The 27,105-nt window shown below is 47.5% G+C and overlaps 1 protein-coding gene across 1 annotated transcript in view; it reads left to right on the top strand.

The window, feature by feature from the left end:
• The window catches only part of LOC146783135 (polyunsaturated fatty acid lipoxygenase ALOX15B-like), a 218,463-nt gene extending 204,282 nt beyond the window's left edge, over positions 1-14,181 (top strand). Inside the window, exons 13-14 of the mRNA XM_085637301.1 lie at positions 3,171-3,341; positions 13,485-14,181. Of these exons, the coding sequence (XP_085493427.1) occupies positions 3,171-3,341; positions 13,485-13,664 (351 nt within the window). The 3' untranslated portion in view covers positions 13,665-14,181. The remainder of the gene's footprint in view (positions 1-3,170; positions 3,342-13,484) is intronic.
• The last annotated feature ends 12,924 nt before the right edge of the window (positions 14,182-27,105 follow it).

Raw genomic sequence — 27,105 nt, forward strand, 5'->3', positions numbered from 1 at the left:
GTATGTACAACAGTGCTATTATATTGTTTTGTGATTCCCAATGGGGTTACAAATTGCGAGGCTCATTAATATTAATGAGCCTCTCGCAATTTGCGAGTCCATTGGGAATGCCAGCCCTCCCAGGGATGGTGGCCTGCTGGGTTCAGCAGACCACTATGTCTGGGACTGCTTTTTAATAAAGCAGCTTTTTAAAAAAAATGCAGCCCGTTTTCCTTAAAGGACAACAGAATGCATTTAAAAAAGAAAAAAAATGAAACGTTTTCATTTCGTTTTTTAAGGGCAGGCAGTGATCCCTTGGACCACTGCCTACCCTTATAACATATTTTCCCCTGCATTTGAAAAGGGGAAGAGGTCCCCTTGGGACTCCTTCACTTTTGCGACCTCATTACCACCCTCTTGAAGAGGGTGATTATTTGCGAGTGTTTTGCGACCGCTATTGCCGTCGCAAAATATTTGTACATGGGCTTGCGCTTGCTATTAGGAAGGGAACACCCCTTCCTAATTGCAACGCGCAATTTCGAAATAGCGAGTCACAAATAAATTTCGACTCGCTATTTTGGAATGGTACATATCCCTATTGTTTTTTGCATGCAAAAACCGCCGTACATCTGGTCAGTGTTTCTTACATCACTGTTCTGAGATTGATGGAGGAGCGTGATGCCTTCTCTCAGGTGTCCGGCTCCAAAATTAATTTTACTAAGTCAAAGGGCATGGAGATTGCTGATGGTCAAAGCAGTCTTTAACGCCCAATACAAGACTGTGGTTTCAAATGGGAGATGTCCTCCATTACTTATCTATGGCTACATCTGCTGCCTCTGACGAAAGATGTATATGCTTGCAGCATCCCCCCTCAACTCACGGCCCTCTTTAAGGATTTATATTGTTGGTGGGAACTTGAGATCTTGTAGTTAGGCAGACTCAACAATGTGAAAATGAATTTTATGCTTCAGTTGTTTCCCAGACCTTCCACCAGCCCTTGCTATTTCAATCCATACAGATATCCATGCAAAACTCCTGAATTTTATATGGGGAGGTAAGTCCCCATGTGTGGCAAGAGCAACGCTGAGTATACTGTTTTCAGAGAGTGGCCTGGGCTTCCCGGATGTCTCCACCTATATCTTGGTGGCATAACTCTGCCCTTCCATAGATTGGAACCACCACCCAGACAGGAAACCCTGGGTTCAGGTGGAGCAGGCTTTTTCTTCCTCTCCATTGTCAGAGTTGCTGTGGCTTCTGAACTTTCTGGGTCAAACGCTCCCCCACTGTTACCTTTAGCATCTTTGTTCCTCGCTTATTGGAGAGAGGTACGCCAACATACCTACCTTTCCGGCTCACCCCTTTGATGCACAAACCTGATTTCCCCCCAGCGGTGTCCCACCCTGTCTCATGTCATTGGGCTCAGGCCCCTATTCTGGGCAACTTCTATGGTGATTTAAGGCTTAAGGGGGACTTGGTCACCAAATTTGACTTAACTCGACACAACAGCTTTAGATTGACTCAAGCACTCTTTTAAGGTCTTTGACCGAAATAAAGTTTGTTTATATTTGAATTGACTCAAGCTCTCCATCAGGCTCTTCTTCACGCGTCTGGCCCTCCAGCGCGACGAGCATCCCATAGAGTCACTCTATCTCACTAGCGTACATCATAAAGGCTCTTCGCAAGCATGCCTATGTACAGCTATGGGAGAAGGAGTTGACTACAGAGATATCTGATGACACTTGGGTGGGGGGGCATTGGCAAAGAGCAGCTAAATCTTCAATTTGTGTATGCTATAGAGAGAGTGCCTACAAGATAGTGACATACTGGTATCTTACAACTGTTAGACTGGATAAGGTGTTTGGGAGTTCAGATTTGTGTTGAAGGGGTGTGAATAGAGGGGGACCTTTCAACACACATTCTGGGATGAGATTCAAGGTACAGTGCAGTCCATGACCAATGTTCGACTCCCACTGGAGCCACTGATGCTTCTCTTAGGTGACCCAAGCGACAATAGAATTTTTCCCGAATCGAATCCCATGGCCCACTTCCTCTCTCACCTCCTAGTGGCATGGTTGTGTGTGGTGCAGATATGGAAGCAACCTCTTCCTCCTTCTTTAAATATGTGATGGGGAAAGGTGTGTCCCATTTACACGAGGAGAAATTGACTGATATTATCCGGAATGGGTGGCCAAATTCGATATTATGTGGCGCCCCTTTACTATCCATATCAAGTGCCAGCAGTGGACGGGAGTGCTTCATATGACAATGCCCAAGCTAATAAGCGCATCTGATATCCATATTATGCCCTCTTCTGAACCTGTGGAGGGATCTGGTGAAATGTAATGTCTGTGTCTGTGCTATTGTTGGGGAGGGGGCACTGTATCAATTATTCCCAAAATGCCCAGGTGTGGATGTTATGCAATTCCGTCCACTTCTCTTCTCTTCTCTTGTTTATTTTTTATAATTGAGCAAGCATCTTTATTCCTGGCAGATTTGTACAATGTGTCGTGTTTACTTTTTTTATGCAAAATGCAAAATAAAATTGTTTAAAGTAACCAAGGGCCTCAGTAGAGCACATTGTGAGTTTGTGACCTTAGACGATGACCTGAGGAGGTCCAGAGGTCTACCAGAGGGCATTGCTCTGGAAGGGGAAGTTCAGGTTTTCCAAGAACTAAAAGTCTTCACCAATGTGCTCAGTGCACTCTTGGACAGGAGCATAAATCTGAATGTAGACTATTGGGGCAGCCTTTACTCATGGTGGGTCATTGCGCAGGTGTTTTCTCTCAGTGAACCCTAGTAACCAGGTAATGTTTTGAAAGATGGTTCACTATCTCCTGAGAAAGGATGCCTCAAGCAGGGGACTCAATTTTCATAACCTTTTGGAATTACCCCTTGGTCTGTGATAATTCCTTGTATATAAACTCTAGCTGACATTCTGAGTCCTCATTGAAACACATACTTTTCCAACCTTCTCTCTAATGGTGATTTTATACATAGCAATCATGGTTTTCCTTCACTGAACTCTTTTTTTCTGTCTAGCAATGATATTTGCTGGCTTTTCAAGCAAAATGTTTTTTTATATAGCAGTCTGACAACCCTGGGTCTGGTGGTGCTATATAAATCTACTTTATTAAAATAATTGCAGCCTTCAAATGTTGCTTTTTCTTTCTTTTGGGCTTGTGCCACTGTAGTTTGATTTCCTCTCCTGGATGCCAAACGGTCCCGGCACAATGCGACAACCTCCCCCCAAGACCAAAGGCACAGCAACCCTGGAAAGTGTCCTCGAGATCTTGCCCGAGGTGGGCACTACTACCAACTTAATGGTGGCTTTCAGGGTCCTGAGTGATGAGCCTGGTGACATGGTAAGTATCCATTCTCTCCATGCATATTGCGGGAGTCCCAAGTTGTGGGTCCACAGTACCTCCTTGTGACTTATTTATTTGGAAATAACTGGCATTACATTTTGTCCAACACTGTCTTCCATAACGTGGATTGTTACATAGATAATTCAGTTTGATGGAATAAATAAACCAGAGAGGTGATTCACGCTTTGAATAAAACAGCTGCTTCTGTAATAGGAATGCAACACACCAACAATAATACAATAGTCTTGGCATAGTAACTAGGTAGAGTCATTCACATGTTTTGCACCGTGTGCTTCTTTAATTGTTCTTTAATAGGGTCATGAGGTGACATTTCAGAGTGATTTTGGAAACAGTGAGTGTAGGGTATTCTTTTGAAGCACTACCAGTGATGTGGCTTAGAATGGAGCAATCATACTCTGAACCCTGTACACTGTGGTTTAGGTGTAGACAGCAAGTTCTGATAGTAGATTCCTGGAGGGAGCGTGACCACTTTATATGTGACTGTCAAGGATTTGTAGAGGGCCACATTCTTGACACAATCCTCCCAGCTTTGTGTAAAAGGAAGTGGTGAGCTTTTGTCTTGGCAGGTTAAGTATGGTTTTGCAGGCACAGTTCTGAACCCTGTTGTGAGAAGTTGGCCTGGTATATGATACTCACTAGTTAAAGTGATCACCTTGTACCATGCCAAGCAACCCTTATGGTGTGGTTGTAAGTCAACCTTTTCGGACTAGCTGCCCTAGTGGTAGCGTAGGCTAAGCAGTCTTTGAGGCTAAACTCGTGAAGCGTGTTAAGCCAGCTGTTTTACCAAATGCAACCCCCTTTTATACCAATGAAAGGACACCACACAGATATATATTCAAAATATATATGTATTTATTTATCAAAGTAACCCCTAGTCTCTTTATGAGCACAGGAGCACAAATCGTCAAACAAGATTATCACAGAATACACAGAAGTTGCACTTTATATGGATAGGCCCTGGTGGCCACTCAAACCATATACTAAAATAGTGGTATAAGTACCACGAACAGAAAAGGGAAAAGGCCTAAGGCCTCTAGAATCGCTGGGCCTACAAGGAGCTAACGTCAGTTAGTGACCAGGAGGTCCACGGGTGGCGTGTGCAGAGCAAATAGTCACACGCGTGCTCCCATAGGTTTCAATGGGTGCGTAAAAAGTACAAAGTTACTGCAAAAGGAGATCTTCCGGGTTGACTAGGAACTTAAGATTTGGAACACAGGCACTAGAGATGTAATACTACACATGGGCACCGGAGTACCAGCTTTACCTCACCCACAGGAAGCGGGTGCATAGGCCTCAAAGTGCGTCGGGTTTCTTCTATCTGTTCCGTGGAGCTTGAAGACAAAGATGCTGCAGGCGGTCGGTCCGGGAGAGATGCAGTGGATCCAAGAGTGGATCGGAGATGTTGAAGACCTGTAAGCAGAGGGGACAGTGTTCACAGTCACTAGCCAGTGACCAGCGTGGCACCAGGTGGGTACCAGGCGATGTCGGGTGCAAACAGGTGATGAGGGGTAGCTTGTCTCCGCAGCCACGTGGTCCCTGAAGGTCGACGACGTCCAGGAGTCGGCTCACGAGCTGTCCCACGCAGGCTCTCGCTGTCGGCGGTGTCGGCGACTTGATCGAAGCAAACAAGCCTTGGCAAAAGCAATTGCAGGAGGATTCGGAAATCAGCTGTTGGTTCTGACCAGCAAGGTCAGAGGGATTGCTCCTTTGGAGGGGAGCAAGGGCCAGTCTGGAGCAACCAGACCAGCAGTGTATTTTGTAGAGTTCGTCGCCAAGATGGCCACTAGCCAGCGGGCCAGCAACCGGTTAGGCGCGTCGAGTGGCAAAATGCAGAAGGGCCCCACGCAGATCGTGGAGATGCTGGAGGGCTCACCTTTGGTGCAGATGCTGCTCGGGGGTTGGGCTTCTCAGATCCCAAAGCACAACTTGGAGGGAGCCTCGGTTGTTGCACTTGTCAGCTTGTCGTAGTCGTTCCAAGATGGCTGGCTCCACGTGTCTCGGTGCCTCCACGGGTCTCTTCTTCTCAGGGACTGTGGATCGGGCGGTGAGAGGTCTGGAGGTCCAGGTCTTGTCAGTCTCTGGGCTCGGGCTCCGGCGGGAGGCGGCGGCAAAGCAGACGTTGATGCGCTGGATGGTGCTTGCGTTAGCAAGGTGGTCACTCCCTGACCACAGGGGAGATTTTCTTCAGTCTTCTGTGCAGCAGAATGTCGAAGTTCCCGTCTTCTTCTTAGTTTCAAGTTGATTCCAGGATGTCTGAAGTCTTAGGACACAGCTCCTACCTTTATTCGGATTCTAGGGGCCGGACTACCTGCTAGGTCCCTCCCTATGGGTGGGACCAGGAAGGGGGGTGGTTACACCCCCAATCCTTTGTCCAGCTCGCCCCAGGCCCGGGACTGGTGTGCCCCAGGACCGGTTTGAACTGGCATATGCCCCGAGGCTCCTTGTGAGCCACAGGCATGTCTGGTTTCTTTCAAGCCCTACCTGACCAATACACAAAATCCTGTCTGGGGTGGTGCATGCACCTCCCCTGGCAGGAAACCCTTTGTCCACACCTCCCAAGCTGGAAGGACTCCCAGCAGCAGGAGGGCAGACTTGTGTCTGTGGTGGCAGCATCCATTTTGTGGAGCTGAGGCTATGTCTGATTTTACCCGGGTTTCAGGCACTGTACATGTCGTGTCCCTCTAGAAGGGTGGAATGCTAACCCCGTCGCCAGAATTGGCGAGGGGTTAGTATTCCAATTCGTATGACACCTTACTCGACATGTTTTGATAAAGCCAAACCAAAGATAGCATTTAACCGCGAGGTTCATAATGCACTTAAGAGTATATGGTATGACGATATCTGGAAACAGTAGAAGGAAGTTGTTCCGACCACTGCAGACAGGCTCAGCTCATGCCAGAGCACCATCTCACATGGAACCAAGCACTCTGCCTTCAGGATTGTTAAGGCCTGCCATAGGAGTGACTTATAGGTTACCAGGTGTCCCATTTAAGTTTAGGTATAGGTATACTACACCTAAGTAAGAGGTGATTACACCAACTTACCCCAGCTGAGTGATCAGCCAGTTGTGTCAGATTGTTAGGCCAAGCCTGGGGTGGCATAATACATGCTTCAGCCCCTGGCAGGCCTTGGATACACCAATGCCCTGGGTACCTAGTGTACACTGGTACAGGGGCTGACAGGGTGATCCAACCAATTGGGTATGTACCTAGGGTACATGGAGTCCATTTTACAGAGAGAGCAGATAGCCTGAGAGCCTGAATGGCAGGATCTCAGGCCAACTAAGTCGAAAAACCAGCTAGACACTAGGCAAAAATTTGGGGGTAACCATAGTCAGATATCCACCTTCCTACACAACCCCCCCCCAAACGAAGGGAGATAAGGCTGACCTTGACCAGGTAAGCCTATATTGCCCAAGTGGCCATATAAGGAGGAACCAGCACTGGCATGGTTACCCCCTGTCTCATGGTCCACTAAGCAATCCCTCACCCTAAGGGTATCAGAGGGTCTCCACCATAGGGAATCTCTACCTGTGGTGTGTCTTGGCAAAGTAAAAGGCTGGTGTTGAGATGGAGTACTGAAGTGAGTGTCCTCAAAGTGAGGCCTCAGCTTCCTCCAATCATCCTCCACCATGGATGCCTTTCTTTCTTTAACTGAGTTGCACTGTGCTCTCAGGGTCAGCCTCTGGCTACCTAAAGCTGGAGGCTGGGTCCCTTTTGTGGGCTTACTGGAGGGACAGGTCAGGTTTGGGGCCCTAAGGTCCCATGTTTGCCTGTGCCCAACAGAATCCCCCTGGGGGAGGTCCCTAACTACCTGTAAAGGAGATCCCTCAGGAATATTTTTACCCATCACCTGACTAGGGCTACTAGCCAGGCAATCCTCATTCTTTTGATGGGGGGGTTCTTGTGGACAGGGGCCCTCTGGGGGTCCACTGGCCTCCCTGACCTCTGCAGCCCTGGGCTGACTGAGGCAGGGTAGAGAGAGGCAGGCTACCTGCACCAGACTGGATCCCACCTTGGAAGGGGCCACTGACATCAGAGGCTCTGCCAGGCCAGGCCTGGCTACCTCTGGGGCAGTTCCTTCACAAGGGGTGAGGTCAGATCCCTGAGGAGGCTGACCTTTTCCTAATGTCTGGGGAGAGGGAGACTTTTCTTCCTCCCCACTACTCTCAGTTTGTGTGGAGTGATCCATTGTTTCAGGCTTCACTACACCTATGTCAGTCTGAGTATAGGCTGAGACCATTACAGCCTTGCCAACCTTTTCAGGGGGGCACTCAGTTTGTGTTTGAGCTGTGACTGTCACAGCTCTGCCAGTCCCTACAGGGAAGTCTGTCTGTGCCTGGGCTGTGGCTACCACTGCCCTTCCAACCTTTTCAGGGAGGAAATCTATTTGGACAGGGGTTGTGAATGGCACAACCCCCCTACCCTTTTGTGAAAGGCCTACCATTTTAGAATGGGTGTCTTGTTCAACTCCAGCCCAAGCTGAGAGTTCTAAGTCATTCCCCAGTAAGCAGTCTACAGGCAAGGTTGGGGACACTGCTACCCTTTTAGGGCCAGTGACCCCTCCCCAGCTGAGACATACCTCTGCCATGGGATGACTGTTCTGTTTGCCATCAATGTTAGTCACCTGGTAGGAGAAACCGGGCAAAAGCTGCTCAGAGGGAACTAGCCAATGGGCCACCATTGTGATGCTAGCCCCAGTGTCTCTGTAGGCCTCAGCTTTTGTACCATTGATGTAGGGCTCCTGTCTGTACCTACCCAAAGTGTTGGGACAGGCAGTGAAGTTGGCAAACCCCATGCCACCATCACAGACAAGAGTGGTTGCTGTAGGGGAATTGGCTAAGCCAGGGTCCCCCTGTGTTCCCCAAGTAAACCCACCCAGATTTCTGGGGGCACTCCCACCACCTGGGGGATTACTGCTGACAGTAATGGGTGGTGTGACAGGAGCAATTGGAGGAACAGTTTTGTTTTTAGCCCTTGGGCAACCGCTGTCAGTTTTCCAATGCCCAGGAGTTTTACACTCATGGCAGTAGGGCTTTTTAGCTGTGGTAGAGGAGGGAGCTTGGGACCCACCACCCTGTGTGGAGTTTTGGGGCCCTGAGGAAGGTTTCTCTTTTTCTTTATCCCCACCCTTCTCTTGAGGCTTGGTGGTATCTTTCTTTTGGTCACCACCCTGGTTTTTAGGCCTGATCCTGGTCCTGACCCATTTATCTGCCCTCTTTCCCAATTCTTGGGGAGAGGTCAAATCTGAGTCTACCAGGTGTTGATGGAGAAGCTGGTTTTGACAATTACTTAAAATCTGCTCTCTCATCATCAAATTGTACAATCCTGTATAATCAGACACCTTACTTCCCAGCAACCAACCCTCCAAAGCCTTAGTGGCACATTCCACATATTCAGACCAGTCCTGAGTCTGTGTCTTCTGGGTGTCTCTGAACATTAACCTGTACTGTTCAGTGGTTAAGCCTAACCCATCAACTAGGACACTCTTCAGGACTCTGTAATTTCTGACATCCTCTTCTCTAACAGTGAGGAGTCTATCTCTGCCTCTCCCCTCAAAGGAGAGCCATAAGATTGCTGCCCACTGGTCTTCAGGAACCTGCTGCACTTTGCAGGCTCTCTCAAGAGCAGTTATCCATTTGTGGATGTCATCCCCACTTTTGTAGGGGGGCACAATCTTGGACAGGTTCCTATTGTCAAAGACCCTATCTTTGTCCCTAGGGACATTGCTGCCACCAGTGGGTATAGACCCACTCTCTCTATGCTGCCTAGCCTTGCTCAGTTTTTCTTCCATCAGGGCTACTTCTAGCTCCTGCTTCCTGATCCTCAGCTGGGCTTCCTGCATTCTGGCCTCATGTTCCCGCCTCTGAGGGGTGGTCAGTCTCCTTCTGGAGTGACCTTGAGAGCCTCTAGAGCCATGGGAAGCATTGGAGTCACCTGAGCGATTCCTTTGCCTTCCAAGCCCTGTGTTAAGTCCACTGGGGAGATCCAATGGGGTGAACCCACTGTCAGTCCCCAATAGCCTTAGTTTAGCTGGGCCAAGTATAACACTTGGCACTGGGCTAGTTCTCCCTTCATCCCCACTCACATCTGTATCCCCATCACTTTCTTCCTCTGTGGTAGGCATCCCATCTAAGGGGTGACTATTGGGAAGGGGTACTTCAGTGGCATCTTCAGAAGGGGGGCCTCCTGTTCCTGTCCCTAAGGGGGCTAACTGGGAAGCTTTCTTGAGTGCTCTCTGATTCTCATCATTCTGTAAGAGCTCTCTGAGCTCAGCAGAGTTTGGGTTCTTGGGCTGTTTAAGGCCTCTAAGAGTTGCCAAATGCCTGAGCTCATTCTGATTAAGGGTAGCAAAGCTGGTTGGTGCCCTCTGGGGGTCACTCTCGACAGAGATGGGTACAGTGGACCCCTCTGCCCCGGCCATTGCTCTTAAGTGTGGGTGGATGTGTTGCAATCTACCTACACTTGGGTTTACCTACTAAACCTATCTAGTAGTTGTAGTCAGGGTGTGCTACTCCCTTTGCTCTACAACAACTAAGTTCAGTAGAACTTATGTATATCTAATCTTGTTTTATATGTACCTACAGGTACCTATGTGATCTTTCAATTGGTAACCAAGAGATTACAATGGTAAAACACAGCAAGCTCAAATCCCACCGCTGCCACCAATGTGAGAAGTTGGCCTGGTATATGATACTCACTAGTTAAAGTGATCACCTTGTACCATGCCAAGCAACCCTTATGGTGTGGTTGTAAGTCAACCTTTTCGGACTAGCTGCCCTAGTGGTAGCGTAGGCTAAGCAGTCTTTGAGGCTAAACTCGTGAAGCGTGTTAAGCCAGCTGTTTTACCAAATGCAACCCCCTTTTATACCAATGAAAGGACACCACACAGATATATATTCAAAATATATATGTATTTATTTATCAAAGTAACCCCTAGTCTCTTTATGAGCACAGGAGCACAAATCGTCAAACAAGATTATCACAGAATACACAGAAGTTGCACTTTATATGGATAGGCCCTGGTGGCCACTCAAACCATATACTAAAATAGTGGTATAAGTACCACGAACAGAAAAGGGAAAAGGCCTAAGGCCTCTAGAATCGCTGGGCCTACAAGGAGCTAACGTCAGTTAGTGACCAGGAGGTCCACGGGTGGCGTGTGCAGAGCAAATAGTCACACGCGTGCTCCCATAGGTTTCAATGGGTGCGTAAAAAGTACAAAGTTACTGCAAAAGGAGATCTTCCGGGTTGACTAGGAACTTAAGATTTGGAACACAGGCACTAGAGATGTAATACTACACATGGGCACCGGAGTACCAGCTTTACCTCACCCACAGGAAGCGGGTGCATAGGCCTCAAAGTGCGTCGGGTTTCTTCTATCTGTTCCGTGGAGCTTGAAGACAAAGATGCTGCAGGCGGTCGGTCCGGGAGAGATGCAGTGGATCCAAGAGTGGATCGGAGATGTTGAAGACCTGTAAGCAGAGGGGACAGTGTTCACAGTCACTAGCCAGTGACCAGCGTGGCACCAGGTGGGTACCAGGCGATGTCGGGTGCAAACAGGTGATGAGGGGTAGCTTGTCTCCGCAGCCACGTGGTCCCTGAAGGTCGACGACGTCCAGGAGTCGGCTCACGAGCTGTCCCACGCAGGCTCTCGCTGTCGGCGGTGTCGGCGACTTGATCGAAGCAAACAAGCCTTGGCAAAAGCAATTGCAGGAGGATTCGGAAATCAGCTGTTGGTTCTGACCAGCAAGGTCAGAGGGATTGCTCCTTTGGAGGGGAGCAAGGGCCAGTCTGGAGCAACCAGACCAGCAGTGTATTTCGTAGAGTTCGTCGCCAAGATGGCCACTAGCCAGCGGGCCAGCAACCGGTTAGGCGCGTCGAGTGGCAAAATGCAGAAGGGCCCCACGCAGATCGTGGAGATGCTGGAGGGCTCACCTTTGGTGCAGATGCTGCTCGGGGGTTGGGCTTCTCAGATCCCAAAGCACAACTTGGAGGGAGCCTCGGTTGTTGCACTTGTCAGCTTGTCGTAGTCGTTCCAAGATGGCTGGCTCCACGTGTCTCGGTGCCTCCACGGGTCTCTTCTTCTCAGGGACTGTGGATCGGGCGGTGAGAGGTCTGGAGGTCCAGGTCTTGTCAGTCTCTGGGCTCGGGCTCCGGCGGGAGGCGGCGGCAAAGCAGACGTTGATGCGCTGGATGGTGCTTGCGTTAGCAAGGTGGTCACTCCCTGACCACAGGGGAGATTTTCTTCAGTCTTCTGTGCAGCAGAATGTCGAAGTTCCCGTCTTCTTCTTAGTTTCAAGTTGATTCCAGGATGTCTGAAGTCTTAGGACACAGCTCCTACCTTTATTCGGATTCTAGGGGCCGGACTACCTGCTAGGTCCCTCCCTATGGGTGGGACCAGGAAGGGGGGTGGTTACACCCCCAATCCTTTGTCCAGCTCGCCCCAGGCCCGGGACTGGTGTGCCCCAGGACCGGTTTGAACTGGCATATGCCCCGAGGCTCCTTGTGAGCCACAGGCATGTCTGGTTTCTTTCAAGCCCTACCTGACCAATACACAAAATCCTGTCTGGGGTGGTGCATGCACCTCCCCTGGCAGGAAACCCTTTGTCCACACCTCCCAAGCTGGAAGGACTCCCAGCAGCAGGAGGGCAGACTTGTGTCTGTGGTGGCAGCATCCATTTTGTGGAGCTGAGGCTATGTCTGATTTTACCCGGGTTTCAGGCACTGTACATGTCGTGTCCCTCTAGAAGGGTGGAATGCTAACCCCGTCGCCAGAATTGGCGAGGGGTTAGTATTCCAATTCGTATGACACCTTACTCGACATGTTTTGATAAAGCCAAACCAAAGATAGCATTTAACCGCGAGGTTCATAATGCACTTAAGAGTATATGGTATGACGATATCTGGAAACAGTAGAAGGAAGTTGTTCCGACCACTGCAGACAGGCTCAGCTCATGCCAGAGCACCATCTCACATGGAACCAAGCACTCTGCCTTCAGGATTGTTAAGGCCTGCCATAGGAGTGACTTATAGGTTACCAGGTGTCCCATTTAAGTTTAGGTATAGGTATACTACACCTAAGTAAGAGGTGATTACACCAACTTACCCCAGCTGAGTGATCAGCCAGTTGTGTCAGATTGTTAGGCCAAGCCTGGGGTGGCATAATACATGCTTCAGCCCCTGGCAGGCCTTGGATACACCAATGCCCTGGGTACCTAGTGTACACTGGTACAGGGGCTGACAGGGTGATCCAACCAATTGGGTATGTACCTAGGGTACATGGAGTCCATTTTACAGAGAGAGCAGATAGCCTGAGAGCCTGAATGGCAGGATCTCAGGCCAACTAAGTCGAAAAACCAGCTAGACACTAGGCAAAAATTTGGGGGTAACCATAGTCAGATATCCACCTTCCTACACCTGTCTAGTGGGGAGAAGGGCTTTTGAGGGTGGCCATTGAGCAGGTAATCTAATCTACAAACTGTTACTGAATTAATTGGTCTTGGTGGCGTGAAACAAAAGACATGGCTATTTCTCTGATATTTAACATGTGGTCGCGTGCTGCAGAGTCGATGATAATAGAAGAGTTAAAGTGAACCCCAAGGTTTCTGGCTGAGTGTGAGAAAGTCTTGATGTCTCAAAGTCTATAGATCTGGACACTGCGATGTCAGCGTGGAGGCGGAGAGAAAGTAAAGACCCTCAGTTTTGGGGGGAGGGGGAGTTACACAAAAGACACGAGAGCTATCCAACATCTGACTGTAGTGAAGTAGTCAAATATTGTTGTAGTCGGTGTAAAGGGAACAAGAGCAGCCACATGAGATGTCATCAAGAAAGCTGGTGTATAGGGAGGAAAGTAGTGGGCCTAGCATAGTCCCTTGAGGCCCAGAGTTGCCATGTGATCAGTGATGAGCTCTTACAGAGTGAGTTAAAATATAAGAGAACCACTAAAAAACACATGGAGGGAGGGAGGCAAGTAAAGCTGATTCATGTTGAGGCTTTTCTAAACTAACATGATCACTTAGAAAAATTCCACCAATGTTCCTTCCTTCCTTTTTTGTTGCTTCTCTAATATTTTCTCTTGATATATGAGATTAAATGTTTCTTTTTTTTTTTGTTAAAGAGGCCTTTGGGCACATTACCTGATGAACATTTTACAGAGGAGCAACCCAAGCAGTGTATCAAGGACTTCCAGAAACGCCTGTCCCAGATCTCTGCAGAGATTGAAAGCAGAAATGCATCCCTGCCGCTCAAGTACAACTACCTGAACCCCAAAGTGATTGAGAACAGCGTCTCCATATAACTGCAACCAACCAGCCAACAAGAACATCCCATGCTCCTTCCAAGTCAGTAAATTGCATCTCTTGTCCCACATCCCACTCTGTTCTAGATTCTGACCAGTCAAGTATTAGCATCACTGGACCATGGTCAGGGGTCACTTCAAGAGCTCCAGTGGTACAGGCGCAAAACAAAACCAGTCTGTTTTTGGACTAGGTCAAGTGCAGCAAGAGAGAAGCATTCACAGAAAGCAAGGCATTTTATTTACAAACTAGAGCTAATTGGCATCTGGCATCTCCCAGACATCTGTCTTAGAAGTACATAAAAGATGAAGAAACCAGAGATTTCTCTGTTGTGTGTTAGTACGTTTTAGATGAGATTGTTCGCTGAGAGAAAGAGATGTATGTAATTGATGCAGACCTGTCACCATTAGAGAAATCACTGAACGAACAATATTGTGCAATACAAATGTAGACACACTGATTGCATGGTCTTGCTTGTAAAAGAGTTTAATACACAATCTTTTCAAATTAAAGACATGATCATAAAATGTGTCCTTTTCTTTGAGGTATTTAGAAATGTGTACTTGTACCCCCTTTTCTTCTGGTGTAGACCACAGATGGAGTAAATGTTGTTTTGGGTCTTTAATAAATGAAGGGTGAGAGACATAAGAACAAGGATTAGATTCAGGTGGATGTAAGTAGCACACCAGCAAGAATAAGACACATTTCACCCGAATTACAAGTAATTTTCTCGATGGAGAATGTGCAAAAACAAGTCTTGACAAAGATGAGCATAAATGCACATATCCAGAGTAACATACCTGCAGACATCTGTGCACACAGGGGAGAATAATTCAGGCTCTCCCCATTTAAAAACCGCCATTGTTACAAGAAAAACCTGCTGGTAAATATTTACTACTCTGTGTACCCAATCTGACTTTAGCCTCTCTGCCATAATGATACTCATGTATCAATAAAATAAAATACCTTAATATATTAACAGAAAATATAGCTTATTTTGCCTGATCTCTCCACAAATTGTTTCATGAAAGTCTGTTAAAAACGTTTTTAGCCAGGATATGTGGAGAAAAAAGATGCTTATTTAAACAAATCAAATGTCTCTTTGCTTGTTTTAACAAAATGTATTTTTCATATCACTGCATTGAGACAAATTACGTTTTTGACACATGGCAAAAGAGGGAAAATATCTCCCTAGTTCCTCACCACCTTCCCCGTTCCCAGTGCTTTAAATGGGCCGGTACTCACCGGTACTGAGTACCGGCACTTCCAAATTGTTCCACCTTCAGTACCGGAACTTCTCCTTGGCCAGGGAGAGTACCGGTACTTTGGGGCAGTAGCCAGGCTTACATTAGGAAACGTGTAGCAACGTTGTTTGGACAGGCATAGCCAGTCTCATCAGAAACAGCAATCAGGCGCGCAACGTCCATAGAGCTCAAAGGGCTTCAGCCCCCCCTCCCCCCAGGCTCCCTCCCCCCTGTGTCTCATCCGGGGCTGAGGCAGCTTCTGGCGACTGTCTTATCGCAGCCACACCCGAGTACGTCACAGGTCTTTAAAAGTCCATTCACTTGCTAACGAGGCTTTGTTGTGTTTTCACCCCTGCAACTCCATACATATTGCTGGAAGAATCAGCATTCGCCCCCCCCGGCCCCCCGAAATTATTAGTGGGCCCCCGACTGAAATTTGGAACTCGTTGCGCCCCTGCTGGCTACGAAAGGAGCCGTGAATGTGTGCATTGACAGACGATCCTAGATGGCGGCCAGTACCGATAACGCCTCGATTGAAACAAAACCTGCTGAGATTTTCTATTTCCATAGCTCCTCTCACTCTTCTGCTTCGCCACCTAGAGATCCGGGTGATTACAGCACAAACCTCGAGGTGAAACAGGCGTCCTGTCGTAGTTTGGCAATCATGGGAACAGCAGTTTCAGAACATTTGCTAGTGAAACAAAATAATAGCTCAAGGAACTTTCTGGTCAGGACTCCTTTTACTTTTGGACAGTCAGCAGGTAGCGCTACCCACACAATCCCAATGTAGCGCTACGCGCTAAATCCCAAATTGGTATGAATTCGAGAAACGTTTGTGCACCTTTCTCTTGCAGTCATAATGGGGCTGTATGAAACATGGGAAATGATGACATTGGGTGCTGAGTGCCTGTTGTCAGACTGAGAGTGGAGGGGGATGCCACTAATCATCAGGGTAAACGCATACATTTAAAGTACAGCTTGGATATTGCATTTGTAAAAATCAGTTTTAGCGAATGATGTGCGTGTTAGTGTCTGTGTGAGAACCTACGTGTATGTGTGTCACAGATGTGCACTATGAGCTGATATGGAAAAGAGTTATTCTATTTCAGCCGATTACGCGGATAACTTTTCAATGCAGTAGAGTTCTGTGCTGCATTGGATGCTCATTAACACATAATGAAGAGGGCATACCCAGGAAATGTGAATGCGACTTCATATATTGGCACGGTGAAGTTTTTATTTTTTTTGGGCATATTTATATAGTGCGAACTCGACCCGAAGGTATTGGAGCGCTTTACATAGCACCGTATTTACATTACAAATTCAGGCACCGAGAGATTAAGCAATTTGCCCAGAATCACAGCATCTGGACGCGACCTCGAGGCTTGAACTCTGGTTTCCAGCACCAAAGTCGGCAGCGTAGCCGACGGACCACATCCTCTCCCCGTTATAGTGCCACTATGCACAGCGCTACATAAAACTCCTACATAAATAATTCAATACTTACCATGAAAATGCAACCTTATATCTTATATCAACTATGCAGTTTATATAATTTGTATTTCAGTGCCAGTGTCGTTGAAGTAAAATACACACAAACAATATCTATTTCTTCATCAACATTCCCAGATGTACTCCGAGAATATCTTGATCTCATTGGATGCTGGCACCTTGCCCCGCCCCTAACCTCACCCAAAGTCCCGCCCATGTCCACAGCTCAATTTTATGAGTACCTGCACTTATTTTTTCCCATTTAAAGCACTGCCCGTTCCTTACTGTGTCAGGCTAACCTCATCTTTCCTGTCCCTTTGTTTCCCTAATTCCAGTTTTGCTGTTTCACTTGTGCATCCTCTCACTCAATATTTTTGGTCATGGTTGTCCTTCCGATGCTGACCCCTCTGTTTTGATTTCGTGTTCCAGTTCCAGTCTCCCTGACCGTGAACCAGAAAAGACAAAGCGATGGGTTTGATACACTAGTTAAATATGATTATACCTTGTCTCGTGTCACCCCGTGCCCCATTCCATGCCTGGATCAATCCTGTCTTCTCCCCACTCTTCCTTTGTCCAGTGGCACGTCACATGCCCCCCGTTTTTGTTATTTCTATGCAGAACCTCATACTTGAGCTGATGTTGGCCTTAGCTCACTCTAGTTCTCCAGCCATGCTTCTGATGAGAATCAGTCTTCACTGGTAGGTACTTTGTATTATCTTGTGTGCTCATTAAACTCTACCTTCGATTCACTCCATTGGCTAGCTACCATATCACCCAGCCTGTGCCTCTTGCCACCTCGGAATGCTCACACGCCATCATCATCACGTCTTAGTTCCAGCCATTTCCTTCCAAGCTCTTCATCTCATATTAGCTGCTGCTCTACTGCCCGTGCACTTGCTCTGGTGGTTTGCATTTCTTTCCCCAAAGCTGCTGTTATAAATAGATCCTGCTAGCCTACTAGCCCTTGAAGTCCACACTTCAGTCCTGGCTTCAAGTAGGAGCAAGGTCAGCACTTGGGCTTTTTCTCCACAGGTTCGAAAGCAGGTGCAGTTCTTCTGTCTTCCACAGCTGCAGAGGTGGTCTGAAGAAGATAGATAAGTTCCTTGTTGTGCGATTATTTAAAATCATTACCATAAGAGCCCCAAATGTATATTTACATATAAGCAGCATAGCAAGTACTTATGGAGGCTTAAAAAAGGTTTAAAATCCACCCAAATTGGGGCTAGAAAAAATTTGAAAAGATGATAAAAAATGTCTGTGCCTTTGTAATAAAGCATAAATATAAGGTTCCGATATTAAAATACATTATGAACAATCTAAAGTGCAATTATTGCCCCTGAGTGAGCTACAAGACTGACCTCATAACCGGCATGTAATCTAGTCAGAGGCACGTATCTGTACTCTGTGCATCTAGACTAGCCCCACAACTGGACATGTAGTTTGGTCAAGCAGATACTTATCAATGCACAGTACACTACAAAGCTCAAATTAAAGTGCAATTACTAAACTGTTTCTCAAAGCATGGAGGGCTGATTTTAACTAAGCTAGTTCTTCTGTGTAACAAAAACATGTTAGACCCACTAAAGAAGATGTGCATATTAAGATTATGATGCCATTGATGGTCTATTGGGGCACAGCATCTGGTACATATGTGGTTGGTACCTAGACCGCTCTTAAGAAACTTAAGGAAATGAGCTGCCAGTTGTGAGGACTTGCTTTTTAGGTATTCTTTAACAGTTGCATGACAAGTTTTGATGTTTAGGGCATGCTATATTTGGCACAGCCAAAATATTCTTATTTGGAGCAGCATCTCACAAATGTAATGTGGATTAGCTATTCCTCCTGCCTTGTGCAAATTCGCCACCATCTGTTATGCTCATCGAAGTTTCTCCGGCCATACCAGTACAATTTTAATGGAATTAACCCCAATCCCAGCCTCATTAGCTCCCACTTTAAGACGAGGCTGAAGGGCAGAGAGAGATAGATCGGCAGGCCTATCTTTTTCCCATTTTTCCACAGGCAATTAGTACAGCATGCAATCTAATGTCCTGATGATGATCCCGCAATTTTATGTATGGGATCGAAACATCGTCGACTCCTCGACACCTTAAACACAATCATAATCATTATTAAAAATGTGTAATGGTCTCTCTCTTCATTTATGCTTGCCTAATTCTTGAAATATTTTCAAGCATTAAGTTTTGCCTGAGCCTTTCTGTTTTTCCGTATCTTGCTTGACGCAAGATTGTGTTACCACTTTATTGTTTGTCCCAATTCTGTAATATTAAAGATTTTCCTGTCTGGCTGGACAGCGCAATATAGATCTAATTGAATTTCTATATTTATTTCTCCTTTCCCATTGTCCTTGTGAGGAACCACTGTGTTTATAGCATTTTTGGTGGAAAAACTATCATCATTTCCAGGAGGGTTAGTATGTCAGCCAAATACAGGTTAAACAGGAGAGGTGACAATATACATCCTTGTTTTAGACCCTTGTCTGCCTTGATTTTTGTCATAGTAGTCTATCCAACACTGACTTTTATTTTGACCTATGTTTCAGAATAGAGCCTTGTGATGGCTTTTAGTAAATTGGTTGGTATTCCCCGGGCATAGAGGACCTTTATGGCCATGGTTTATTTGCTCAGGTGAGATAGGCAGAGAAGGTTGTTCTCAATATGGTAGACAAATTGAAAATCTGTTTGGCTAATCAGAATTAAATTGTTGCCTCTGCCCAGTCTTGGAGCTCCCTGTTCAGAATACTATGCTGGCAAAGCAGTGCCCTTCTGTATCAAGGAGCGCAATTAGCCAGTAGTTCCCGGGCCCTTTTGTGCAGTGGTACCAATGATGAGCCCATCCATGCCTCAGGGAGAGCCGACCCAATAGATATTGCTGAAATAAGGGGGTCATAATAGAGGCCTTGCTTTGATATTTATCCCCCACTTGTTCCCTGCATAGACTTGTAATATACGATTCCCAGTTGGTGGGAGCGACATTAGCACATGTCGCCTGAGACTTTGGAGTGAGACTTTTATTGATATACATCCAGAATTTCATTTGGTCCTTTGATTTTATGATCATATGCTATTCAACCCATTTTCTGGCTACCTTCGCTTTCTGAGTGTAGAGGGCTTTTCTATATTTTTGCCTTATAGTGGTAATCTGGAGTTGCAGCCATTTGTTCTACCCCTTGTTTCTAGAAACGGTCTTCAGGGCTTTGTTTAATTTTAAAGCGCCAATTTGATTTTTGCTACTTGTTGTAGGCGTGGTATGGCCTGGTTCTATGCTGCTGGCATTTCTTGTTTGGATGCCATCTGCCTCCTTTAAATGTGTGGCGAGACTCTCCCAAAGATTTGAGTTAAGATATTCATTGCCAGCATTCAGGATCACCTCTAAGAACTCGTCCACTCGTGTTTCATGCCCCTCCTGGTTTTCCAAGTTCCACTATACCCTATTAATGGGTTTAAGGTCATCTTGCTTTCCTACGAATCCCTCTTTAGGGCGCCAGGGGTGCAGTATTGTGGCTTCGCAGCTAAAAATGACATGGTCTCTGGCAAATTCATGGCAACCTTAAATTTGCCTATAAGTTAAAAATGTGCCAAATACACCCACATATAGTCCAGCGTATCTATCTTGAAGGCCGCTAGAATGTCTGGCTACTTTGCCATTTATGATCCAGAGGCCCAGTTGATTTAATAGCGCTGCAAGTTCTTTGCCTTGCTTCTCACTCCTTTCATATTGTGCATTGATTGTCTGTATGTCCAACATCTCATGATTAAGACCTGTTGAGCAGCTGTTCAAGTCATCCTTTATTGAGTTGGTGTTAAAATTGCCAATAATTCTCCACATATCATCTAGATTTGATGTGTTGAGATCCCACAAAATGAAGTCCAGGATAATCCTCTTCTTGACCTGATAGGGTGTAGGGAGATGCAACCTAAGATGAGGGATAGCATTGACCTTGTTCGGCCACTGCTTGTCCAAGTTATTTGCAAGATGATATAGTCTCCCTTTCCTACATTTAAACACCATAGTTGTTGCAATTAAATTGTTCTCCATGTAGATTGACACCCAGCCGTAATCATGCCCCTAACCTGTTTGGTAATTGGTGGGGACAAGTATACTGTAAAATTCGACAAGAGGGAAAACTTTAATGCCCATGTCTCTTGGAGTGTGATAATGTCTTGTCTCCACAACTCAGTGATAGTTTTGTTTTTAACTGGTGAGTCAGTTAGACCTCCTATATTCCGTTAACTGATTTTCAGACAGGGCCCCCTTTTCTGGTTTCTTGTGTTTTGGGGCCTTGAGCTGGGAGCGGGAATTTAGTGCTCTTGGTAGCCATGCCCTAAACTGTAAATTGGGCTATACAATGGTGGCCTTCACCAGATTGGTTTGCCATAAATGTTAATGTCTCTTCCATGATTTCTGGGGTTGGCTATTGGTTTCCCCTTGTGGTGCCGCTTAGAACTGAAACAGAGGCTGACATTTTCCTATTTTTTTGTTTTGTTCTCCTGGCCTGTTCCTTTATTTATGCGTGCATCTAACTCCAGGAGGCAGGCTGGGTATTTGCTTACCACGGGATCAACAAGCTTTTATACCCCATTTCTCAAGCGCCCTCTTGTTTTCCCTCATTGCATTAACTAGATTTGGGTTATTAAAGATGATTTCAGTGCATTCATTGGTCTCGTGCCTTGGTGGCAGGAAGACTACTCCATCTATATTGACAGAGCGTATTTGTTCCAGGACTGGGATATTTGCAAATAGTTTCAAGAAATTTCCTCTAATGAGGATATCCCCTGTACCTCTTGATGCATAATATTCTGGGTTAAGGAATTTTATTTGATCTATTCCAGGTTTATTTTACTTGGTTTCTCTGATGTGGGCCTTGCTGATAGCGGCTTCTCTTCCCAGTTGCCTGATATATTTGTGGTCGATGCTGGCAACTTTGGGAGTTTGCAGTGCCTCCACTTCTCTGTCATGCCTGACTGGACACCCTGTTTTGTTGAGTTACCTATTTGCAGCAAAGTTCGGTTGAGCTACTCTCCTAGGTCTCCCGAACCTCCTAGGTCTCCCATAGCTATGGGACTTGACATTGTTTGCATTGTTTGTGACCCTACTGAGGGCCTAGCGGAGACTGTGGGACTTGTTTACTTTTGGTTAGTTTGGCTGTCCTAGGTGGGGTGGATCGAGTAGGGGGTCTTTTTCTGGAGGCCAGATTGAATCAATGGCTTTTTCTGAGGTCACAGCCTTGAACTCTGAGGCTTCCTTAGTGGCCTTTTTTTGGTTCAGATCAGCGGCCCCCAAGTCACTGGCATCAGCCTTTTGTCCATGTGTGTAGCCCCCTCTTTCTTTTAAAATGGGTAGTTCAGCTTTCCCCTGTTACTCATCAATCAATCAATCAGTCATTTTTAAAGCGCGCTACTCACCGTTAGGGGGGGAGCAGCTACTGATCGAACAGCCAGGTCTTGAGAAGTCTCCTGAAGGTCCTCAGGTCCAGGGTCTGTCGTAGGTGGATGGGGAGGGTGTTCCATGTCTTGGTGGCGAGGTGGGAGAAGGATCTGCTGCCGGTGGTTGATCGGTGGATGCGTGGGACTGTGGCGAGGGCAAGGTCAGCGGAGCAGAGTTGGCGGTTGGGGGTGTAAAAGGTGAGTTGCTTTTTGAGGTATGCTGGTCCGGTGTCGTGGAGTGCTTTGTGAGCGTGGGTGAGGAGCTTAAAGGTGATCCTCTTGTTTACGGGGAGCCAGTGCAGGTCTCTCAGGTGGGCCGTGGTGTGGCTGTGGTGGGGGATGTGGAGCATGAGGCGTGCAGAGGCGTTCTGTATGCATTGGAGTCTCTTCTGGAGTTTGGCTGTGGTTCCCACATAGAGGGCGTTGCCATAGTCCAGCCTACTGGTGACGAGGATCTGGGTGACCGTTCTTCTGGTTCCAGTGGGGATCCATCTGTAGATCTTGCGAAGCATACGGAGGGTGTTGAAGCAGGAGGAGGAGACGGCATTGACTTTTTGGGTCATTGACAGAGAGGAGTCCAGGATGAACCCCAGGTTGCGTGCGTGGTCTGTTTGTGTAGGTGCAGTTCCCAGCGAGGCTGGCCACCAGGAGTCATCACAGGCAGAGGGAGCGTAGCCAAGTTCAGTTTCAGGTGGCTGCTCTTCATCCATTCGGCGACTGCCTTCATCCCTTTGTGGAAGTTGGTTTTGGCAGTGGCGGGGTCTTTGGTGAGGGAGAGGATCAGCTGGGTGTCGTCGGCGTCTGAGGCTATGTTGAGGTCGTACGATCGGACGAAGTTGGCGAGTGGTGTCACGTATACGATGAAGAGGGTCGGGCTGAGGGATGATCCTTGGAGTACACCGCAGGTTATCTTGGTGGCTTCAGATCGGAATGGAAGGAGGCGGACTCACTGGGTTCTGTTAGTGAGGAAGGAAGTTATCCAGTCCATGGCTTTGTCGTGGATCCCTGCGTTGTAGAGGCATGTGCGAAGGGTGTGGTGGCATACAGTGTCGAAGGCTGCTGAGAGGTCCAGGAGGATGAGGGCCACGGTTTTGCCACTGTCCAGCAGGGCCCTGATGTCATCGTGGCGGAGATGAGGGCTGTTTCGGTGCTATGGTTGCTCTGGAATCCGGATTGGGATGAGTCCAAGGTGTTGTTTTCTTCGAGGAATTGGGTCAGTTGTCTGTTGACGATCTTCTCGATGACTTTCGCCGGGAACGGAAGCAGGGAGATGGGCCGGAAATTATTGAGGTCCTTTGGGTCTGCCTTGGGTTTCTTGTGTAATGCGTTGATCTCTGCATGTTTGCAACCTTCTGGGAAGGTAACGGTCTTGAATGAGCTGTTGAAGATCTTACGGAGTTGGGGTGCGATGATGGAGCTCACTTTGTTGAAGATGTGATGGGGCAAGGGTCTGATGGTGAGCCGGAGTGGATGGTGTTCATGGTCTTGGTGGTGTCTTCGTCGTTGACGTGGTTCCAGGAGATCAGACGGCCGGTGTGGCTGGGGGGCTGTGAGTCTGAGTTGTCTGCAGCTGTTGGAGAGGTCTGGGAGTTGAAGCTGTCGTGGATGTCTGCGATCTTGCGGTGGAAGAAGGTTGCTAAAGAGTCACAGAAGCCTTGTGACGGCGGGATGTCTTTGCTGTTGTGTGCGTTGTTGACGATGAGTTCCTTGAAGAAGGTCCTTTTGGCCGTTCGGATGAGTTGGTGGTGTCTGCGGCTGGCATTCTTGAGGGCTGCATGGTTGTCCGGTGTTTGTTTGTGGCGCCATTTCTTCTCTAGTCTTCGGCAGGTCTGCTTGGATGTCTGGAGCTAGGCAGTAAACGAGATGGCTCTTCTGTCGGTGCATCTGTTTGAGGGTTTCTTGATCGGGGGAGAGTGTTGCCGCAGTTGTTGATCCATTGCCTGAGGTTGTGGGCAGCTGTGTTGGTGTCGGTGTGGTCGGTTGGTGGGTTTCGGGCGAGGGTGGTGATTAGCTGGTCTTCGGTGACCTTGTTCCAGCTACGGTGGGGAATTCTTTGATGGTGGTTGTGTGCAGTGATTTTCATGAAGGAGAATTGGATGCAATGGTGGTCGGTCCAATGGAGTGCGGTGGTGTGGCTGACAGAGATGTGGCTGCTGGCAGAGCGTGTGTCCGGCAGAGTGGGTGGGTGTTGTGACGAGCTGTTTGAGACTGAGGTTGGTGAGGTTGTTCAGTAGTGTGGTGGAGTTGCTGTCTTTGGTATTCTTGAGGTGGAAGTTCAGGTCTCCGAGGAGGATGTAGTCTGTGGAGGTCAGGGCGCGTGCGAGCTGATGGCGTCTGTGATGGAGTCGATGAACTGTGCCCGGGGCCAGGGGGGTCTGTACACTAGGGTTCCTCTGAGGGTGGTGTTGGGATCGATGTGGATTTGGAAGTGCAGGTGTTCGGCGGTGCTGACGGTTATCTGGTTCTAACCACAGCCTTTGGAGAAAGGTTGATCTTCTAATATTTTTCTTTTTGTGTAATTTTCTCAATCTTGATATTTTTCCTTAACAAGAGTGGTCTCAGGCCATCCAGTCACTTTGGGTCATTAATTGTGACTTTGGTTTGTGATAGGAAGCTCCTCTGAGGTGGGCAGAGCTGATTCTGGGAATTACATATCATGGATATTTTTTTTTTTTTTTTTTTACAGCAGGGTAGACATTTGGGGGAGAATCTGTGTGTGCTTTTACTGCTTCCCAAATTTTCTGGGGTGCATCCTCCTGGGTTGACTCGACTACTGGTGTGGTGGCCTCCGTGGTAAGGTATTTTCCTTCTAGGCTTGATGGGTGTGCTGGAAGGTTGACCCATTATTGCTAACCTGGGAGGTGACTGACTTTTTCAAGTCATCATTCAAAGTAGATATCAGTACCAGCAATGCTACTAATTTTTCTATTATTGACCTAAAGGCAGACAGATCTCGCTTTTCTTCCGCTTGGACTGAGTCTTGTGCTTTGATGATTAAGTTGTTTAGGAGATACATTTTACCATAGATCCTAAAGTGGCAATTTTTTCCAGAATGGAGATTTGCAATTCCAACTTGTCTGCATGCAGCAGTGCAGCTTTGGCAATAGCAGCAAGTGTTTGATTGATATTTATGAATGCCTCCTTCTGCAGCATAGTTGCTGTCTCCTGTTTTGCCATGCTGGATGGTTGCTTGAGCTCCTGCAGATGAATGAAACATGAGCTGGAGAAGTCAGAACACCAGCTTGACAAGGAGCACCTTTCTAGGCCAGCTTCTTCTGGTGACACCTGCTCTACTGCTGATGCACCAGCTTGAGTTGCAAGATTTGGTCTTTCTATGGGCGTGTTTTAGCCCACTGCCTATAGTATGTTTTTTCCCTGCAATCCGGAATTTACCTCGGCCCTCTTCTATTTTGTCTTTTACTTTCATGGCTTCTCCTGTGCCTGCCGTGCCCTTTTGTTGGACTAAGTGCATGGAGGGCAGTCCTGTCTGAGAATCCCCCATGGATCTCACATTTTCCTTCTCGATGTTGAAACTTCCTTTTATCACTTGTATCTCAGGGGTTAGTGGTATCACTCTGACAAGTGGCTGTCCTGGGTTATCCCTGATAGATTCCTTCTCCGTAGGGACTGGGTTCTCCCTCCCCGGGGTTGTAGTTACAGAAGGAGGGAATCCCCACTGCTGTGCTCTCCATTTTATCGAGATGGGATGTGGATTATGTGGTGTTAAGTTTAAAATTCGTTTTAAACTTGGGTGTATGGTCAGATTGAGTGTACTTGTTTCATCCCTGTTATCTTATGGGCCCAACGTCTGGACCAAAATAGCCTGTTTCCTGCTCCAGGATTGGGTTTATCCATGTTAGGATTGATAATTCAAGTTTATTATCCTGCAAAAAATACCCTTGAATGTGGTTCTTGGGTTTTTCTTGTACAAAACCAGTCTCTGTGATAGCTCGTTTGCTAGCCTGAGGGATAGCCTCCTTGCATGTGTCCAGGTTCTGGTTAATTTTTCCTTGGTCACCCCTTGTGAATTTCTGGGTACTCTCTTTCTGAATTACAAAAGTCTCTCTGAGTGTGGCCTGTGTGGCACTGCCAGTCTGCATTTGTTGGTATAGCTTGAAGATTCACCTTGAGACTTCCTCAGATCTTCCTAGTGCAACTTTGCTAATTCACCCCTCCATGAAGACTTGCCTTGCTATAGTGGTGGGGAGGGGGGGGGGGCACGAGCACAAAGTAACAAAGGTGCACAGACCACCAGTTGCCTAGTTATTTTAGATTATTTCATTTTTATTTCAGCCTTGCTTGATGTTGCCCTTGTCTTGTCTTCTTAACAATGCCTCAGAGATGTCCTTGGGAGATAGAGGAGCAGGCGGACAGGGCAAGGGGGCAAAAAAGGTTGAAGTTATGGGGGGCGAAGCACCGCAAGCAGCACTGAGTCCTGGCTCTGCCACCTCAGCTGCATGTGTGCTCACATCCTGAACCCAGACACATGACAGGGTCCTCCGCTACCGAGGTGCTTGCGCCATCTGCAAATTAGAGCTCCCCCTTGCCCCTCTCATATTTGCTGGAACCTCCCTTTGCCCCCTTTACTGCCCCTTTACTCTTTACTGCCTCAGGATCGGTCCGGGCAGCCTGACCTGGACCGAGAGTCAGAGGGTGGGGGAGTTGAGTGGAGGATAATGAGGTGGGCTGGGTCCAGGCAAGTCCAGGAGCTCCAGCTGACTACGAAAGTGGACAGGTGCTGACTGTTGAATGCAGGAGTTAGCTAGCTAGCAGGCTGACAGGCTGCCGGCGCAGTCTGGTGACAGGGGAGATGGGAGGGCCAAGGGATGGAGAACCGACAGAGAATTAGGAGTGGCAGATCCCCGACCTGGCCCACTGCCTTCTGCATACTCACTGCTCGCTCACTGCACTCACTTATCAGGAGGAGGCGGAGTTCCAGGAACCTGAACTCTAATGCCGCTGGGCTCCAAACCCGCTGCCTGAACTCTGCTTTGCCACTCCATGACATGCCTCAACACCAGAATCACTTGTTCAACCTGTTGGTGTGAAGAAGGTATCCAAGGTTGCCAGTGTTATGCCAGAAACTATCTTGTGGATATGGGAGACTGCATGGCCAATGGAGGAAAGGTTCTTAGGCGCAACTCTAGCCCTTTTGACATGGGTTCCTAGGGGTTTGGCCCTTGACATTTCCTCTGTGCTCTGTCAAAATTTAACATGGTAGAACTCTTCTTTCCCTGGTCAGAACTCATGGCACACCCCTAAGG

Source organism: Triturus cristatus, chromosome 12 (assembly GCF_964204655.1).
Source record: "Triturus cristatus chromosome 12, aTriCri1.1, whole genome shotgun sequence".
Lineage (NCBI taxonomy): Eukaryota > Metazoa > Chordata > Amphibia > Caudata > Salamandridae > Triturus > Triturus cristatus.